Here is a 20,381-nt window from a genome sequence, read left to right as displayed (position 1 = left end):
TTCTTTAAAAAAATCTAACTAATTAGATTTATTTTTTGGTGGCAACACTACCATGAGTTGATCAAAAGGTTTAAATAGACATCCGAACTCAAATTTAATCTGTAAGTAGCTAAGGCCCCTGAGATCCGATGCAAAAGGAGCATAGTAGAAAAGATAATACCTGCTCAAGAGTATGTCAATCTTAGGATAAATATTAAACTGGATATCAATAATAAGAGTTCAGCTAGTTTGAGAGTATCTGCGACAAACAATCATCACATACCAATTAAGACTATAAATGCACTCTTGAAAAATAATACTGAATGACCCAGCAAAGGCCTTCTGCATACAGTTTAGAAGTATATGACACAATTTATTCCATCGAACAGTTGATAAAATTTTGTTCTTTATACAATTGAAAGTTGATAAAGTTTTGTTATTTATAAAGATCAAGTACTATATGAATAACCTTTTTGTGGATCATATTTTAACATATAAAGATCCAGTATCATCTTCTTTCTATGTTTTTGGGCAAATATAAGGCCTTTGTACTTTGTGATCTTTGGTCAGTCCATAGAACCAATAACCTATGTAAAATTGAGCAATGAGACAGATTAAGAGAAACTTAAAGATGAAAAGTATTGTCGCAAATAATGATCAGCTTTTAATTTTTTTTCATCATAAATAATAGGCTATTTACGATGAAAAATCTGTTTTCGTCGCAAACACTAAGTTATTTACGATGTAATATTTTCATCGTAAATAATCTATAATTTTTATATTTTTTATATTTTTTATTTTTTTAAAAATATTGACAATGAAAATATTTTCATCATAAATAATTGATTATTTATGATAAAAAAAAGTTTTTCGTCACTAATAATCTATAGTTTTTGAATTTTTAAATTTTTTTAATTTTTTCATCTATTAGTGATGAAAAATTTTCATCATAAATAATTAGATATTTATGATGAAAATTTACTTTCCATTACAAATACTAGACTATTTACAATATAATATTTTCATCATAAATAATCTATAATTTTTAAATTCTTAAAATTTTTTTATTTTTTTCAAATATTAACGATGAAAATTTTTTATTATAAAAAATAGATTATTTATGATAAAAAATATAATTTCATCATAAATAATCAAGTATTTATGACGTAATATTTTTGTCGCTAATAATCTGTAGTTTATAAATTTTTAAAATTTTTTGATATTTTAATCTATTAGCGATGAAAAATTTTTATCGTAAATATTCAGGTATTTATGATGAAAAATTATTTTTCATCGTCAAAATTTTAGTATTTGTGACGTAATATTTTAGTCGCTAATAATGTGCAGTTTTTGAATTTTGAATATGTTTTGATTTTTTTATGTATTAGGGATGAAATATTTTCATCGTAAATAATTCAATATTTGTGACAAAAAATCTATTTTCATCGTAAATAATCAAGTATTTATGACGTAATGTCTTTGTCACAAGTAATCTGTAATTTTTGAATTTTTTAAATTTTTTATTTTTTTCAAATATTAGCGACGAAAATTTTTTGTCGTAAATAATTCGATATTTGCAACGGAAGCTTAGTTTTTGTTGTTAATACTCATTATTTACGACGTAATATTTTCATCGCAAATAATATATAATTTTTAAATTTTTAAATTTTTAAAATTTTTTATTTTTTTAAATATTAGTAACGAAAATTTTTCATCGTAAATAACATATATTTGAGACGGAAAATATGTTTTCATCGTAAATACTAATATTATTTACGATGAAAATATTTTTATCGTAAATATTTGAAAATATAAAATTAAAATAAATATTTTATTATTGATAATAATTATTTTTATCGTAAATAATAGATATTTATGATAAAAAAATTTTCATCATAAATATAGATATATTTATAATAAAAAATAATTTTTATCGTAAATATAACTTTCCACGATTCGAAGGGACCAAGCTTAGCGGTTAGGACAGAAAGATTGACTTCTTTCCCATCAAAACATATTGTTCCATTGTTTCAAGATCCCTAACACAACCATCGTGAGAACATACCCTCTTCTTCACGAGAACTCTCTTCCTCTTCCAAACAGTCAAGAGAAAGTATGTGGAAGTAGCTCTCTCTCTGATCTTCAGACATTTTTTGTTTTTTTTTTGTTGTAATTGTTCAGCAACAAAGTTGTACAACTACTATGTACTGTGTGTCCAGGCACTTGTTGACTGGTCCAGATTCAACAAGTCCAAAATGTATATTCCCCAGTAAAGCCTGAGTCAGGGAAGCTTCTTGAGGTGTCAGACAAAGGATTAGTCTGAGAAGCTTCTCTGTGTGCGTGTGTGTTTTGTTTTTGGTTTTTTTTTTATTTTTGGCGATGGCATATAATGCATAACTGTCATGCGCGATGCATGCACATGCCTGCTAGAGGTGGGGAACATGGAATAAAGATGTGCCCTGCAAGTTCTTCATTTTTTATTTTTTCTTTTTTTTGAAACCATACCCTCAAAGTTGTTAACGATTACAATATTACGGATAAGGTAAGAAGTAACTTTCATCTCCCACAGTCGATCTTTAGCAAGCCCAAGGTCACACCTCTATATCTTATGTGGATATGGTCTGGTTATAGCTCGCTTTACCATTGATAGCTACACCATCTATACCATCTTAACTTGTTCTATTCATTTTGCCCGGAGAGGACTCGATTCTTATGTCTTTGGACAGCGACCGAGCATTCTTCAATTCCGAAATGAAAGCAAAGACCCTAATTGCATAAAAGGGAGAATATGTCGCCTGAATGGATGTTATATAAAGAAGGCATATAGCTCCTTTTACTCTCGGCCTCTGCACTGGCCTAAATTCTATTCTTAAACTCTTTCCCTCGAATCTGCTAACTCTGCTTCTTCATCTCCTTTAGCTACAGTCCGGCTTCATCCATGGAACCAGGTTGGCTTGACAACAAGGCGCGAGTACTGGAGTCAGAAGTCGACGACAAGAGACGGGTCAATGACTTATCCGTTGATCACAAGGGGAGGGCTCCTCTCAAGGCCTCAACTGGTGTTTGGAAGGCATCGCTCTTCATCATAGGTAAGAGTTACAGTCATCATAAGCCCGGCAGATGGTCACAAGAGAAACTGCCATTAATTACCACCTGAGCGTTGCTTTGATGCTCCATCCGTCAATTATGTACAAGTACATGAATGTACATGCTAGGTACGTAGTTCTTGAGGTGTGTGGTTTAATTCTTTGATGCAGCGATAGAATTCAGCGAGAGGCTGAGCTACTTTGGGCTTTCCACCAACCTCATCATATACCTGACCAAGGTTCTGCACCAGGAGCTGAAGACGGCAGCCAAGAACGTTAACTACTGGTCGGGGGTCACCACCATGATGCCGCTCGTGGGCGGCTTCGTCGCCGACGCCTACTTGGGGAGGTTCTCCACCGTCATCTTTTCCTCCCTCATCTATCTCGCGGTGAGATTGCCACCTTTATTGCTTCCATTCATTAGAAGCAGCAGCATTCTTAGGACACGGCCGGTAGTCTAGTCAGGCACCAGGGATATATTCCAACTTCCAAGTTGTAAACGAAAGTGAATTCGGAAACCGACCTCGTTCGGGAAAGAAATTGACCTGAATGCATGTCAATTTTACATCGTATTAACCTGAATGCGTATCAATTTCACATTCGTCGAGAAACATCACATAGGACATGAAGAAGCATTTATTCTAATTTATCAGGATGATTGGCATTTGTCTTCCCAGGGTCTGATCCTCTTGACCATGTCACAACTGGTCCCGAGCTTGAAGCCCTGCAACCTGGAGACCTGCCACAGATCATTAAGACTTCATGAGATCATCTTCTTGGTGGCCATGTACTCGATTTCAGTCGGCACAGGGGGCCATAAATCGTCGCTCGAGAGCTTCGGAGCAGACCAATTTGACGACGATGATGCTGAGGAGAGGAAGAAGAAGATGTCCTACTTCAACTGGTGGAACTTTTTGCTGTGCAGCGGGTTGCTCCTAGGGGTCACTGTTATTGTTTATATCCAGGATAAGGTGAGCTGGGGTGCGGCTGACATCGTGCTAACCTCGGCTATGGGCGTCAGCCTGGTGATCTTCTACCTGGGGAAGCCATTCTATCGGTACCAACTACCAAATGGTAGCCTGGTGACTCCCATATTACAAGTATTGGTGGCAGCCATGGCCAAGAGACACCTTCCACATCCTTTGGATGCTGGGCAACTGCACGAGGTTCCCAAGACACGCAAGAACAACAAGAGGCTTCTGTCCCACACTAATCAGCTCAGGTAAGCAATCTTTGGGCCAGTCGGTTACTCTTTTTCATTTTTAGCCTAAAGTTTTTGAAAGCAAATATTCTATCCATTACCATTTTTGAGTTGGATTTATGGTCTTGGATTTTTGTTTGAGATTTCTCGACAAGGCTGCCATAATCGAGCATACAGAGGATGAATCCGCCTTGGCAGCCGAGAAGCTAAATCAATGGCGATTGGCAACAGTGACACAAGTTGAGGAGGCGAAATTGGTCCTTGCCATGGTCCCTATATGGCTATTCTCCTTACCATTTGGTATATGCTTGGCACAAGCCTCGACCTTCTTCGTCAAACAAGGAAGCATAATGGACCGAAAACTAAGCAGAAGCTTCGAAATCCCTGCAGCCTCTATATATTCCCTCAGTGCCATGGGCATGATCATCTCTGTTTGCTTCTACGACAAAATCCTTGTACCCTTCCTGAGACGAGCCACAGGGGATGAGAGGGGCATAAGCATCCTTCGAAGGATCGGAATTGGCATGGTGTTCTCGGTCTTGGCGATGATTGTTGCAGCCATTGTAGAAAGCAAGAGGCTGAAGGCTGCCCCGGGGGAGCAAGCCGAGATGAGCGTCTTCTGGTTAGCCCCTCAGTTTATCATCCTGGGCGTGGGTGATGGGTTCACTCTGGTGGGGTTGCAAGAATATTTCTACGATCAAGTGCCTGACAACATGAGGAGTCTGGGAATAGCCTTCTATTTGAGTGTGATAGGGGTCTCCAACTTCCTCAGTAGTCTCTTGATCACTGTTGTTGACCATGTGACCGAAAAGGGAGGGAGGGCTGGCTGGTTTGCCAGGGATTTGAACAAGAGTCGCCTCGATCTTTTCTATTGGTTGCTTGCTGTAATGGATGCATTAAGCCTCTGTGTCTATGTATACGTAGCTAGCAGGTACTCTTACAAGACCGTCTCCACTCACTTTCCTGAAGAAGGTGACATAGAGACCGGGTAATTCTTGAGATGTCTCCACTGTATGGCGTAATTACAGCTGGCCTGGGTGTGTACAGAGGAAATAAATACCATGTATATAAAAAAAATAGTTACATATGCTTTATTGTGTAAGAACTATTATATGGACGTGCAATATTTTAAATTAAAAAGGGAAAAGAAAATCCACGTTTCACATATAGGATATGTTTGATTCGCTTGAAGAATTTTCTTCTTTAAAATATTATTTATGAAAAGTTGATTTTTGAGATTTTTTTTTTTTTTTTTTGATGAGAAGAGAAGGATTCTTGAGAATATGATTGCTAGGAGAGTGGTTTTCGCTTATTTAGTTGAGGTGAGAAAGTGATTTATTTCAAAATAGTTTATATTTGATTGACATTTTATTTTTTTGAAAAAAATTTATAAAAACACCTATTATATCCATAATATAAGCAAAAAAAAATTTATCATATTCTACACATTACTATTTTTTATAAATAAAAAATTATGATGGTTAACAATATTTTTTGGCTATAGACTGTGGTAGAGGAGGGTTTAAGGCATTGTTATAGAGAGAATATTCATTTCAATCAAAGATAGTTTGATGGTTTAAAAGGATGTTTTTGAGAAAAAAAAAACTTTAATATCCATCCTATGAGAAAGCCGAAAATTCATATTCTACATGGATTTTTTGCCATAAAACATGGAATCATATGTTTATGGGAATATTTTTTCTAGTCTTTCTTCTTTGAAAACTTCAACCAAAAGAGAAAAATCTTTTTTTGTCACGCCCCGAACCCAGCACTTGAGTTGGGCACGTGACACGGCCACACAAACCTTAGAGCAGCGTCCTGAGGATCATGTAAGGCCTAAATAATTTAACACTTTAAAATTTTAAATAACCAAGTAAATACCAAATCAATCAACCGAGTCACAACTTCAAATCAAATGTAAACTTTGTTCAATACAATTATTCAAATGTTCATTGGTATCAGAGAATTTAAACTAACTGAACTATCAAAGGCTTCAGTTCTTATTTGCTCTTGCCCAAACCATCCAAACTAAGCATCCTGTGAGTCTGAAAAAAAATAAGAAGAAAATATGAGCTTCTCCAGCTCAGTAAGAATCACTGCACATGTACATCAAGCTAGTAGATAAAATTAATATTTCTAAAACCAATACAATTTGTGAAGACTCATATGTATATAATAACTCAAATATTATCATAAATATGTATTTAATAATATGGATCATCCTATATCATCAAGTGAAATCTTCATTCATTATTGAATTACATGTTATATGTTTCATCTTTTCACATCTTCGGTTGACAATCTTTTATCCCTTTTTGGCTTTGGACTAACCAGGATCATGCGACGATCTTTTATTCGGATCGATTTCTGTGATCTTCCTCGGATCGAACTATTTATGATCTTTCTCGGATCAAAGTGGCCATGATCTTTCTCGGATCAAATTATTCATGATCTTTCTCGGATCAAATTCTTTCACACATAAGCCTGTGGGGGCTATCCCAGGCATAAGCTCCTGACTGGCTATTCCACATGACAAAATCAGTCCAAACCATATTTTTTTTTCTTTTTATTTTTCATGGACGTATAATATTTGACTTTATTAATCAATTCAAATTTTGCAGTGTAATCAAAAACAAATATGTCATATCTATATAATCATGCCATCATATGTATTGATAAAACATATTCATGCTCGCAATCACATAAATAAATAACAGTGTCTCATATATGATAAATTCATCGATTTCAAATCCAACGATGCAAAACTAACAGTAAAATAGTATATACATGTGATGATGATCATGTATAATGATTCTTACCTTGATCAATGAAAAATCAAACTCACAGTCTTACAGTCTGAATATCAAAACCCTACTCATTGTCCTCCTATCCGTTGGACTATTTTTCAATCAAATAAATCAATTTAACCAAATTAATTTCTTAAAAAAAATTATATATTGAGGTTCTTCACAATACTTACCCGAATCTCAATATATATTATCATTTATTATTATTATATTATTATTATTATTTTATTATATCATTATATATATATATATATTTATATTATTATTTTTTTTTGAGAGGAGAGAAGAGATTTCTTCTCCTCTTCCCTGTGATCAAAACAGGGGACCCAAGCCCTTTCCGAACGCCTCCCTCTCGTCCGGCCAGGTAGGCCATCTCCGGCCACCCTCTCCGACAACCCCAACAACGGTGAGGCTACCGTCCCGGTGGCAGTCCCACCCCTCCTTGCTACCGACGGTGGAAGGAGAGAACAATGCAAACAGGGGGTGTCCCTATTTGAGCCTGAACCGGCATCTCGCCGGCTTCCAAGCACACCGACGGTCGAAAGATAATCCGAAAAGAAAGGAGAAGAAGCATACCTTGTTTCAATGTCCAAAGACAGCTCCGGCAGCCCCCCTCTTTCGATCAACCACCCACGGTGCTTCCTTTGAAAATATCCCTCAAATTTTTTCAAAAATCATTGTAAGGTCCAAATGGAGGGGAAGGGGGTCTTTATAGGGAAGGTCTTCTACCATAGCCGGACTTCTCAAGTCCGTTTTCATCGAAAATGGAGAGGAAGAAGACTCCGATTAGGAGTCTTCCTCCTTTCGTTATTTTTTTTTTTCGTTGGACCGTCAAGGGTTTACAGGCCCAAGAACCTGGGCTGTTACAATCTCCCCCCCTTAAAAAAAATTTCATCCTCAAAATTTACATACCTGAGTTTTCGAAGAGTTGTGGATTCTTGATCTTCATTTCTGTCTCGAGTTCCCATGTAGCCTCTCTCTCGCTATGATTGCTCCATTGAATCTTCACATAAGGAATAATTCGATGTCGTAACACTTGATCCTTCTTGTCAACAATCCGTATTGGATATTCTTCATAAGTCAGATCCTTCTGAAGATACAAAGGTTCATAACTCACCACATGACTTGAATCTGGAATATACTTTCTCAACATTGATACATGAAACACATTATGTACACCAGATAAAGCCGGCAGTAATGCTAACCGATATGCAACCTCTCCAATCCTGTCTAATTTTAAAAGGACCAATATACTTTGGACTCAACTTACCATGAACTCCAAATCTCATTACACCTTTAGTGGGAGAAACTCTCAAAAAAATATGATTGCCTACCTGAAATTCCACCTCCCTTTTTCTATTATCAGCATAACTCTTTTGCCTGCTATGAGCTGTACGAAGCCGTTTTTGAATCATGTGTAGTTTTTTCACCGTTTGTTGCACTATTTTCGGTCTCAACAGTTTTCTCTCTCCTACCTCATCCCAACAAATGGACGACCTACACTTTCTTCCATATAATGCCTCGAAAGGAGCCATCTGAATGCTTGCTTGATAACTATTATTATAAGCGAACTCAACCAATGATAAGTGATTATCCCATACACCACCTAAGTCCATAACACAAGCCCTTAACATATCCTCTAGGATCTGTATGGTTCGTTCTGATTGTCCGTCAGTTTGAGGATGAAAAGCTGTACTGAAATTTAACTTGGTACCAAGAACTTTATGAAGGCTCTTCCAAAACTGAGAAATAAATCTACTATCTCAATCTGACACAATTGTAATTGATACTCCATGCAGTCGTACTATCTGCTCTATATATAAGCCTGCCAATCTTTCTAAGGAAAGACCAATTCGAAAGGGTAAGAAATGTGCTGATTTCGTCAATCGGTCAATAATTACCCATACAGTATTATTATTTCGAAATATTTTAGGTAATCCAGTTACAAAATCCATAGTAATATACTCCCATTTTCACTGAGGAATAAGAAGAGTCTGCAATGGTCCTGCTGATCTTTGATGTTCGGCTTTTACTTGTTGACATACCAAACATTGGGCTACAAATTGTCCAATATCCCTTTTCATACCAGACCACCAAAAGTTTCTTTTCAAATCTTGATACATTTTTGTGCTTCCAGGATGTATGGTGTAAGCCAAACGGTGAGCCTCCTCCAGGATCTCGTTTCTTAATCCAGAAACCTTAGGAACACATAGTCTGTTATCAAACCTCAATGACCCATCCTCATGTGTTCAAAATTCTGTCTGTATACCGGATTCCACTGCTTCTTTGACCTTTTGTAACTCCGAATCTCCTTTTGAGCTGTCTTAATCCTTTCAATCAAAGTAGGCTGTAGTATAAGATTTGTAAGTTGAACTTGAGGATCATGTAGGCGTATTTCAATTCCTGATTTCTCCAAATCTAGTAATATAGACTTTTGTGAGGTAATTAGAGCAGCCAATTCACCAGAGGATTTTCTACTTAGAGCATCGGCCACAATATTTGCCTTTCCAAGATGATAATTTATTATCAAGTTATAGTCCTTCAATAGCTCCAACCACCTTCTTTGTCTCAAATTTAACTCCTTCTGAGTAAAGATATATTTTAAACTTTTATGATCTGTGAAAATCTCGCAATGCTCTCCATATAAATAATGTCTCCATATTTTTAAAGCAAAAACTACAGCTGCTAATTCTAAGTCATGAGTAGGATAATTTCGCTCATATGACTTCAATTGTCGAGAGGCATAAGCTATTACCTTTCTCTTTTGCATCAGAACACAACCGAGACCCTTACGAAAAGTATCGCTATAGATAGTGAAACCTTCTGCTCCGGATGGAATAGTTAAAATCAGAGCAGTCACTAATCATCTTTTTAACTCTTGAAAGCTTTGCTCGCACTCATCTGTCCATTCAAATTTTACTTGTTTCTGTGTTAGACGAGATAGGGGCATAGCAATACAAGAGAAACCTTCCACAAAACTTCGATAGTAGCCAGCCAATCCTAAAAAGCTATGCACCTCCGATACATTAGTAGGTCGGCTCCAGTCGACTACTGCCTCTACTTTCTTTGGGTCAACTAAAATACCATCCTTGGAGATGACATGCCCGAGGAAAGTAACACTGTTCAGCCAAAATTCATATTTTTGTAGCTTTGCATACAGCTTCTTTCTTCTCAGAGTTTGTAATACAATCCTCAGATGTTCTTCATGCTCGAGTGAGCTTTTTGAGTAAATCAAAATATCATCAATAAATATAATTACAAATTGATCTAAGTATGATGCAAACACTCGATTCATAAGATCCATGAAGGCTGTCGGTGCATTGGTCAAACCAAAGAGCATGACTAAAAACTCATAATGCCCATATCTAGTCCGAAAGGCTATTTTTGATATATCTTCAGATTGTATCTTCAATTGATGGTAGCCCGAACGAAGATCAATTTTTGAGAAGACCTGTGCCCCTTGCAACTGATCAAACAAATCATCAATTCATGGTAAAGGATATTTATTTCGCACTGTTATCTTATTTAATTCTCGATAGTCTATGTAAAGCCGAAGGCTACCATCTTTCTTCCTCACAAAAAGCACGAGAGCTCCCCAAGATGATACACTAGGTCTGATAAATTCTTTGTCCAACAGTTCTTGTAATTGCTTTTGTAATTCCTTCAACTCTGCTGGAGCCATTCGATAAGGAGCTTTAGAAACTGGACTAGTGCCCGAAATCAAGTCAATAGAAAACTCAATCTCTCGATCAGGAGGTAGTCTAGGCAAGTCATCTGGAAAAACATCAGAAAATTCCTTCATAATAGGAATATCTTGTAACTTGAGCTTATTATCTTGAGTGTCTAATACAGTGACTAGAAATCCTTCACATCCTTTTCTAAAAAATCTCTGGGCACGGATAGCTGAGATGAACTTCTGGTGAAAGAAAGGTTTAGTACTCATAAAACTAAACTCTGACTGATCTGGAATTTGAAACCTTATTATCTTTTTGAAGCAATCAACTGTAGTATGATATGCTGCTAACCAATCCATCCCCAAGATTAGATCAAAGTCCTTCATCTCTAAGACTAATAAGTTTGCTTTCATCTCCCTATCTTCAATACTCAGTATACAATCTTTGCAAATTGAATTAACCAAAATCACCTCTCCACTTAACGTGCAGACACAAAGATCATTTTCTAAAGGTGTAGGAGACATCTCATTGGTCTTCTTAATAAAACTAGTTGATATAAAAGAGTGGGTAGCTCCAGGGTCAAATAAAGTATAGACATCGTTGGATGCTATTTTAATCATACCTATCAGATATAATATTCATTTATCATTCAAGGCTATATTTCCATATATATCTAAGCATATAATATTTCCTGACATGTATACTAAAAGAAATAGGGGGGTCGATTCAGTACCTGTCACCACTGAGTTAGAAGCATTAGCATCCTGTTGTGTAAGTGTATAGACTCGTCCTTGGGTTCTTATCTTTTGTTGTCCCCCATCTTGTCTTTGTACATCTTGGGGTGCCCGATTTGCAGGGGTATTCTGATAATTTTGAGGCATCTGCTGACTCTGTAATTCTCCTCCACTGCGGCATACAATTATTTTATGACCATCTCGTCCACATTTGTAACATTGTCCCCCGGGCTATGTGCAATCTCGTCTAAAATGAGGTCCTCTACACCTATAACATATAAGGCTTCCTTGAGGTTGTACTTTACCTTCAGTGGCAGCCTAACTTGATTTTGGGATTTTTGGTTTGAATGCTCTGTTACTTTGACTTTGAGAATCAATTGCTCGACCTCTTTTCTTCATACTTTTCTCTCTTGCTACTTGAGCATCATTGAGTCCTTTTTCTATTATTAAGCATTTGTTTACAACTTCTTTATAAGTGGGCAGCTCAAAAATAGTCACTAGTTGTTGCATTCTATCCCTTAGTCCATTTTCAAATTTTCTGGCTCGAATATTTTCCTCAGCTATCAATGCAGGGGTATATCTCGATAATTCTTCAAATTTGACCGCATATTGAGCAACTGTCATGTGGCCCAGTACCAGTCGATCAAACTCTCAAAATTTCTGGAGTCGGATACTCTAGAGAAAATACTTCTCATAGAAGACCTTTTTAAATTCTTCTCATGTAAAAGGTACATCATTTGACCCCATCTTTCTAATTTCCATCTCCCACCAATCGGCTGCCTCACCTTGTAACATAAAAGTGGCAAAAATGACTTTATCTTCAGCAAGACATCTCAAAGCATGGAAAACTTTCTCTATTGCTTTTAACCAACTTTCAACTTCCATAGGATCTGAGGTCCCTGAGAATACCGATGGTGCATACTTTTTAAAATCTAATAAATTGATTTGACGTTCATACTGATTTCCAGCTCCTTATTGCTACTGGGACTGTCGCTCCAGAAATATCTATTGTATGATCTGCTATTGTTATCCTTGCTGCACCTCCAATATCCTCCTCATATCTTTCCTCGCAGCCACTTGTTGTTGAACCAGTACTTGCATTAACTGAGTTGCAGTAACTTATTCCCCAAATTGAATTTCAGGTTCTCCTGGAGTTTCTTCCCTGGGAGTGACCTCTACAGGCTCGGTAGGATGTTCTTGTTGTGGTGCATCATCATCCGGTGAGGGTGGAGTATTTTCTTGTTGCGTAGCTGGCTCCCAAGCATTAGAGCCATCTGCAAATCGAGTAGGTCTCCGATTTCGCCCACGCTCAGTCCCTCGTGTCATGTCAACCTACACAGTTTCACTTTAATCAGAAAATTTAAGAAAAATATCTCATATTAGTTAATTTTTATCTAAAAGTCTACTCATATACTCTCTCTCTGAAATGAACCTTAGGATTCTTAAACCTAAGCTTTGATACCACTCTGTCACGCCCCGAACCCAGTACTTGAGTTGGGCACGTGACACGGCCACACAAACCCTAGAGCAGCTTCCTGAGGATCATGTAAGGCCTAAATAATTTAACACTTTAAAATTTTAATTAACCAAGTAAATACCAAATCAATCAACCGAGTCACAACTTCAAATCAAATGTAATTTTTTTTCAATATAATTATTCAAATATTCATTGGTATCAGAGAATTTAAACTAACTGAACTACTAAAGGCTTCAGTTCTTATTTGCTCTCGTCCAAACCATCCAAACTAAGCATCCTGTGAGTCTGAAAAAAAATAAAAAGAAAATATGAGCTTCTCCAGCTGAGTAAGAATCACTGCACATATACATCAAGCTAGTAGATAAAATTAATATTTCTAAAATCAATACAATTTGTGAAGACTCATATGTATATAATAACTAAAATATTATCATAAATATGCATTTAATAATATGGATCATCCTATATCATCAAGTGAAATCTTCATTCATTATTGAATTACATGTTATATGTTTCATCTTTTCACATCTTCGGTTGACAATCTTTTATTCCTTTTTGACTTTGGACTAACCAGGATCATGCGACGATCTTTTATTCGGATCAATTTTTGTGATCTTTCTCAGATCGAACTATTTATAATCTTTCTCGGATCAAAGTGGCCATGATCTTTCTCGGATCAAATTATTCATAATCTTTCTCAGATCAAATTCTTCCACACATAAGCCTGTGGGGGCTGTCCCAGACATAAGCTCTTGACTGGCTATTCCACATGACAAGGTCGGTCCAAACCATATTTCTCTTTCTTTTTATTTTTCATGGACGTATAATATTTGACTTCATTAATCAATTCAAATTTTGCAGTGTAATCAAAAACAAACATGTCATATCTATATAATCATGTCATCATATGTATTGATAAAACATATTTATGCTCACAATCACATAAATAAATAACAGTATCTCATATATGATAAATTCATCGATCTCAAATCCAACGATGCAAAACTAACAGTAAAATAGCATATACATGTGATGATGATCATGTATAATGATTCTTACCTTGATCAATGAAAAATCAAACTCACAGTCTTACAGTCTGAATATCAAAACTCTACTCATTACCCTCCTGTCTGTTGGACTGTTCTCCTATCAAATAAATCAATTTAACCAAATTAATTTCTTAAAAAAAAATTATATATTGAGGTTCTTCACAATACTTACCCGAATCCCAATATATATTATCATTTATTATTATCATATTATTATTATTTTATTATATTATTATATATATATATTTATTTATATTGTTTTTTTTTTTGAGAGGAGAGAAGAGATTTCTTCTCCTCTTCCCTGTGATCAAAACAGGGGACCCGCCCTTTCCGAATGCCTCCCCCTCATCCGGCCAGGTAGGCCATCTCCGGCCACCCTCCCCGGCAACCCCAACAACGGCGAGGCTACCGTCCTGGTGGCAGCCCCACCCCTCCTTGCTGCCGGCGGTGGAAGGAGAGAACAATGCAAACAGGGGGTGTCCCTGTTTGAGCCTGAACCGGTATCTCGCTGGCTTCCAAGCACACCGACGGTCGGAAGATAATCCGAAAAGAAAGAAGAAGAAGCATACCTTGTTCCGATGCCCAAAGACAGCTCCGGCGACCCCCTCTCTCTTCCGATCAACCACCCACGGTGCTTCCTTTGAAAATATCCCTCAAATTTCTTCAAAAATCATTGTAAGGTCCTAAGGGAGGGGAAGGGAGTCTTTATAGGGAAGGTTTTCTATCCTAGTCGGACTCCTCGAGTCCGCTTTCATCAGAAATGAAGAGGTAGAAGACTCCGATTAGGAGTCTTTCTTCTTTCATTAAATTTTTTTTTTTTTTTTATTGGGCCGTCAAGGGTTTACAGAACATTTCTACTTCCAATGGACTATATTTTTTCTCCACTTCCTGCGAACCCAACAAATTGATAATAGCAAGAAATAATTACAATAAAGTGGGAATGGCATTCTAAATTATCTTGGTCGATTCCACGAAACAAAAGCAAGAAATAATTGTTTGACTCTTGACATTCAATCTCATCCATCCAACTAAAAGACAAAGGTGATACCGCCGCATTTTATGTGGATATGAGTTTTGGTTTATACCAAGTCCAACTAAATCATTTTTCCCTCATCATTCATCGGAGTTTCGGATTCCCATATCTAACCAAGCAACAACGACGACTGGTAAGAATGTCTCCACAACAATAATATTAAGGATGAGTCCCTTTACAACTTTTCAAATAATTTTCAAATAATGGAGGACTAGTGTGCCCTTATCACAAAGTGATTTGAAAGGCTACAATTTCAATGAAAGTCAAAGAATTTTTGTGATTGATTATGAGAAATAAAATTTATATGGGAGCCAATCTTGCTAAGAAGGGGTGGATGATTAGCACAAGATATTCTCTTTATGGTGCAAATGAAGAAACGGTCTCGCACCTCTTCCTCAAATGCTTGTTTGCAAGAAGCCTGATGAATATTTTAAAAATTCAACTGAGAGGATGGCCTTCTTCTTTTAATGAGCTCTAGACATCTTGGAGAAGAAGGAAGTTTCTTGCACCTTTGAGGAGATGCACTGACCAACTAATGGCTGTCTATTATTGAGAAGTTTGGAAGGAAAAAAATAACAGAATTTTTTTAAATAAACCTTTAAATATCTCCTCTGTTGTACAAAAAATTCTATCAGATTACTATTTATGAAAAAATTAATGTACCAAAGTCAATATGACAGGACATCTTTTGGAATACTCTGAAAAGACTGCTATCCCCTGTTGTAGTCCTCCGAGCTACGCGTATGAGCTGAAGAGTACCTATCAAAATTATTACCACAAATGACATTTACTATATCTTTTTTTTTTTCAATTCTTTATGACCAGTCGTTGTTTTTATCATTTTACTCTATTTTATTATTTTATAAAATTTAATTTTATTTTTTTACACTTTATTTTACTGTATTCTTTCTTATGTAAATAATTTTCAGTAATAAAAGACGGGTGGCATACCCTCTGCTTCCCTTTCACTCAGAAAAAAAAAAACAATCATATTAAGAACTGAAAAGAAAGATGTTAAAATGAGCCACTTATAAAGGAATATATACAAGATAGGAAGGAGTCAATTTCGCTCTCAGCCTCGGCAGCGTTTGTTCTTATTCTTCCTTCACTCGTCATCTAAAAAATTCTGTTTGAGAAAGGATTCTCTTCAAGTCCTTGTCCTCGGTGGACAGAATTCACTGACAAAAAAATCAGAGAAGATTGCAAGGCGATGAGAGAGGGGTGTATGATTCATCTGTTGATCATAAGAGAAGGACTGCTTTTAGAGCCTCCACTGGAATTCGGCAAGCATCCCTAGAACAAGCCTTGAGTAGAAATCTCAGTTTTCTTTCTATTTTATTCATAAGTTAGACCATAATCGATTACTGGCTGATTAAACGAATATAATATATATATATTGTGTGTGTGTGTGTGTGGGATTATATTGGTGCATCTTTTATTTAGTGCTGATTGATATGGAAGCCTCTAATTTTGTTGACACTGACGTTGTTGTTTTCGAAATTAATACAAAAAATAGAAACACCAATGTTTGATGACCTTTTTCTTCATTATTTGTGATTAACTAGTCCTTCATACGCACAAAAGATCACAACCATCTCTCATCATCATTGACGAACATATAAAATGATGCTTCCACGAAACTTTAGTTTCCCTCAACTCCCAGAAATTCTGAAATGACTTTGTCTAACTCAATAACAATTCAGTCCAACTTGGCAATGACTCAGCCTAACCTGATTGAGTTAAAATCTTCGATAAATTAAAGCTAAGAACATGACTCAGCCGACTTTTTTAACTTGTTGATTCAACCGAGTCATGAGACTCAGCAAAACTCAGCTAAATCTTGCTTATATTTTTAATACTACTAGAATCATGAGTTGACTCGTCGAGTTTTCATACCTCGCATTTTGCACAACCTCATTGAGAGATCTGTGGGCAAGGAGTATCTCTAATTCAAATAGAGAAAGTAGAATTTAGTCTACTATCTATCTTATGAACTGTTGTTCATGAACCCCCTGGTGACGAAGGACCATAGACAGATAAGGACATTTAATGATTGTAGGCCCATTCCATCGCGGCTTTAATAATCGTGAGAGCTTTTTTAAGGCATTTACAGCCGAACGCATAAATTTCTATGCCATTGGAACATTGTCAGAGTCTCAGAGATATTCTTGTCTTGAATGAATGCTTCTGGTTCTTCGGAAACCAGTTCAGGCAACAAATCCTTCATTCACACCAGCAACATTTTGGCCACAATTTCATCTAGGATATTAGAAAAGCTGATAGGTCTGTAATCCTTGCATTCTTGGGAATGATTCTTTTTGAAGTTAAGATGACAAAAGTTGCTTTCCAGGCGTTGGGCATATTCCTAGTTGAGAAGAACTCCTTCACCTCCTCCACTGCATTATTTTTAGTCAGAGCCCAAAAGAATTTGAAGAACATTTGCTAGAGTCCACCCGGCTCAGATGCCCTATCATTATCCATAATAAACACCACCAATCCATAATAAGCATCAGATACTTCTTTTGGAATTGAAGGGAGCTCAGAATTGCAACGTGGAAGGGCCAAACTCCTTCTCCGGAGATTGCTGAACCCAGGATCCGTCAGCCATTAACCTTCTTTTAATATGGGCCCTCCTCCACGTCCTTCTCCCCGTCTTGAGTACTGCTGAGACCGAGATTTATGGGCCAGTACAGCCCAAAGCCTTCGGAACTTCTACATGGCCGGGCTCTATGAGATGAGGCTAGCATGTGAAATAAGGCCCATAGTTTGTACCAATTTTATACAATACGACGGCTGAAAAGCGTTGGGCTTGACCCAAATCATACCCATTTGGTAGATCGATGAAGGGATTTCTCATGTTCTGATCATGTGCATCATACGTGATACAAGGCTCCACGTTGCATTGGACCATCAAATGGTCTGGTTCGTGTTGGACCCAACCTGCTTCAATGGACTAGTGTTTGACTGCTTTGCCAATGGGCCTGAGCTCGGTTCGTTCCCACCTTTGTATAAATTATCCGGGAAGTCCGCAACCCCCATTTCGGCCTAGTTAATCAATCATAAGCCTTCGATTTGCAAACGGAGAGGTTTTGACCACTGAGGTAAACGCTCAGGTCATGTTTTATTGGTATTTTCAAGATTAAAGAATCCATTAATTATATCAAGCGAAACTGGATTTTTTTCATTGTTCACAAAACTAAAAATATTTCTTGAAGTTGGTATACATGTTTGAATTAAAATTATCGCTTAAAGTCAGGGAAAATGCGAAATACCAACTTCAGTTTTGACTGTATAAGTTATTATAGTTTAATATCATGTAATAGATATACATAAGAGGACTCCAAAACCAGCGGCAACAATAGCCCACTGTGCTCTCTCTTTGCTGCGCCCTCAAACATATATTCTACATGCCAAATTGCTAGTTTACTCTATAAAAAACCATGTTGCGACATGCAAAACTTATGCAATGTTTCATTTGTCATTGTCGATCACGTAGCTTAAAAAATGAAAAAGTAATACAGGTAAGAAGAGGGTAGGCATTGTTACCCAACTTTCAAAATAAAGTGTAAAAAAAAAGATGATTGAAGGAATTTAGGTGGAAAAGAAAATATCAGACATGCATATTATTTGCCTTATCTTTTGTCTCATTATTTTTTTTTTCATTTAGCAAATATACTATTTTTTTTAATTATGGAAATGAAGTTCTGGACTAGAAACAATCTATCTGGATTAAAGCTGAATTAAAAGGATGAGTATATTATATGTCTATATACTCGATTTTATCTGAAAATAGCCTGTGTCTAATCTAATCTAATTATAAGGAAGAATTTATACAAACCAGACTCCATCCTGGACCGGCAAAAGATAAGGAGAAACGAAGCGACGGCCGGGATGGGTTTCATGTTGGGTGGCGCTTTAGGCCTTAACCTTCTTCCTGTCCCCTTCTCCACGTCTAATTATCACTTGGACCAGATCCAATGGACCACCCCAAATCCCACGGTGGATAACACGCCACATTAACCCCATGTACCGATTGCGCGTTATCCACCGTGCATATGCCCCGAGATTTGTCCCCGTCAACTTGGACCTGGTTCATGCAATAATTTCTCCTCCTCCACCCAACTTCCCAGCTTTTAAAGCTGACACCCAGACATTCAAGAGCCGTACACTAATCAGACATGGCAGTGCTTTGATATCCGTGTATTGACGGGAAACTGGGGCGCCCGCTCTCCTCTCTCAAGCAAAGATCTGCCAGTGTCAGTGCGTTGCTCTCCCTGCACCAAGAAAGCAATCAAACCCTCCATTTTGAAAAAAAAAAAAAAGTGAAAACAAATAAACGTGAATCTAAGTCCAACGCACAGTATTCTCCCTCCCTCCCTCTCTCTCTCTCTCTCTCTAAAAAGCAAAGCCAGGTTTCTGATGAGTTCCGGACGTAGCGGGAGTAGGCGACGTCACCCTTCGCCAACAGCGTCGCAGCAGCAGCACCACCGCGCTACCCCCACCTAACCCGTTTCCTTTTCCACAGAGGACAAAGTCTTGCAGTAATTATTCCTCAGTTAAACCCACTGCCATTTTCTCATATTGGATCTCGACACGTGGATAATGATGACCTTGATCCACGCAATGGCAATCTAATATACCTTTTTGTAATTTGGATGGACCGTCCCCGTTCCCCAAATCTGGCTGTAATCATCAACACTTACAGACGTACACGAACGATGGAACATGTCCATCCCCTTTTCCCCCACCGTTGGTCCATTTCCTAGTGCATCTTAAATACTAAAAAAATTTATGTGGGTCCCGGAAGAGCCATGGTTAGATGTAACGTTTCTTTCATACCAGGTCCCACCAGCTCAATCAGTAAAGGCATCCGGCCGGCCACCTGAATAATTAAGCAGCCAAAGGCTGTGATCCTCCCACGGTGCAAGTAACGTGTGTGAATCGCCGTATCACCGGCGTTTCAAGCGTCACCAATATTGCACTCCAATCACAGCTCCGTTACCGTAAGGAATTCTAACTCCCTTACTTTTAGCGTTCGAGACTTCATGCCGCTCTTTAGGAAAATGCCTCGAAGAAGTCGCTCCAAAGCGTGAAATTAGACGAGCAAGGCGCTTGGAGGTACCGTTGCACCGCCAGTCTCTCCGTGCCATCCTTTATAATCAGTAATTTCTTAAATAGCTAACAGTAACAACTGTAACCGATAGAATGCATATAGAAAACGGCACAAGTTATCCACTGTCACCACTGTTCCTTCCCAAAAAAATATTCCAGCCCAACCCCTCTGTCTATCAACTTTCTCGATCTAAATTCTCATCATAACCTTATTCCCCCAATCCCCATA

The 20,381-nt window shown here is 37.3% G+C and overlaps 1 protein-coding gene across 1 annotated transcript; it reads left to right on the top strand.

Annotated features, from left to right (window-relative positions):
- Positions 1-2,835: 2,835 nt before the first annotated feature.
- LOC105046384 (protein NRT1/ PTR FAMILY 5.6) lies at positions 2,836-5,353 on the top strand. Its single transcript, XM_019850652.3, has 4 exons — positions 2,836-3,068; positions 3,237-3,454; positions 3,743-4,287; positions 4,409-5,353. Exons 1-4 carry the CDS (start codon positions 2,918-2,920, stop codon positions 5,256-5,258), a joined length of 1,764 nt encoding a protein of 587 aa, XP_019706211.1. The 5' UTR covers positions 2,836-2,917; the 3' UTR covers positions 5,259-5,353.
- The last annotated feature ends 15,028 nt before the right edge of the window (positions 5,354-20,381 follow it).

This window comes from Elaeis guineensis, chromosome 5 (assembly GCF_000442705.2).
Source record: "Elaeis guineensis isolate ETL-2024a chromosome 5, EG11, whole genome shotgun sequence".
Lineage (NCBI taxonomy): Eukaryota > Viridiplantae > Streptophyta > Magnoliopsida > Arecales > Arecaceae > Elaeis > Elaeis guineensis.
Note: the sequence above shows the minus strand (reverse complement) of the source record. Positions and strands in the feature narration are given on the sequence as shown.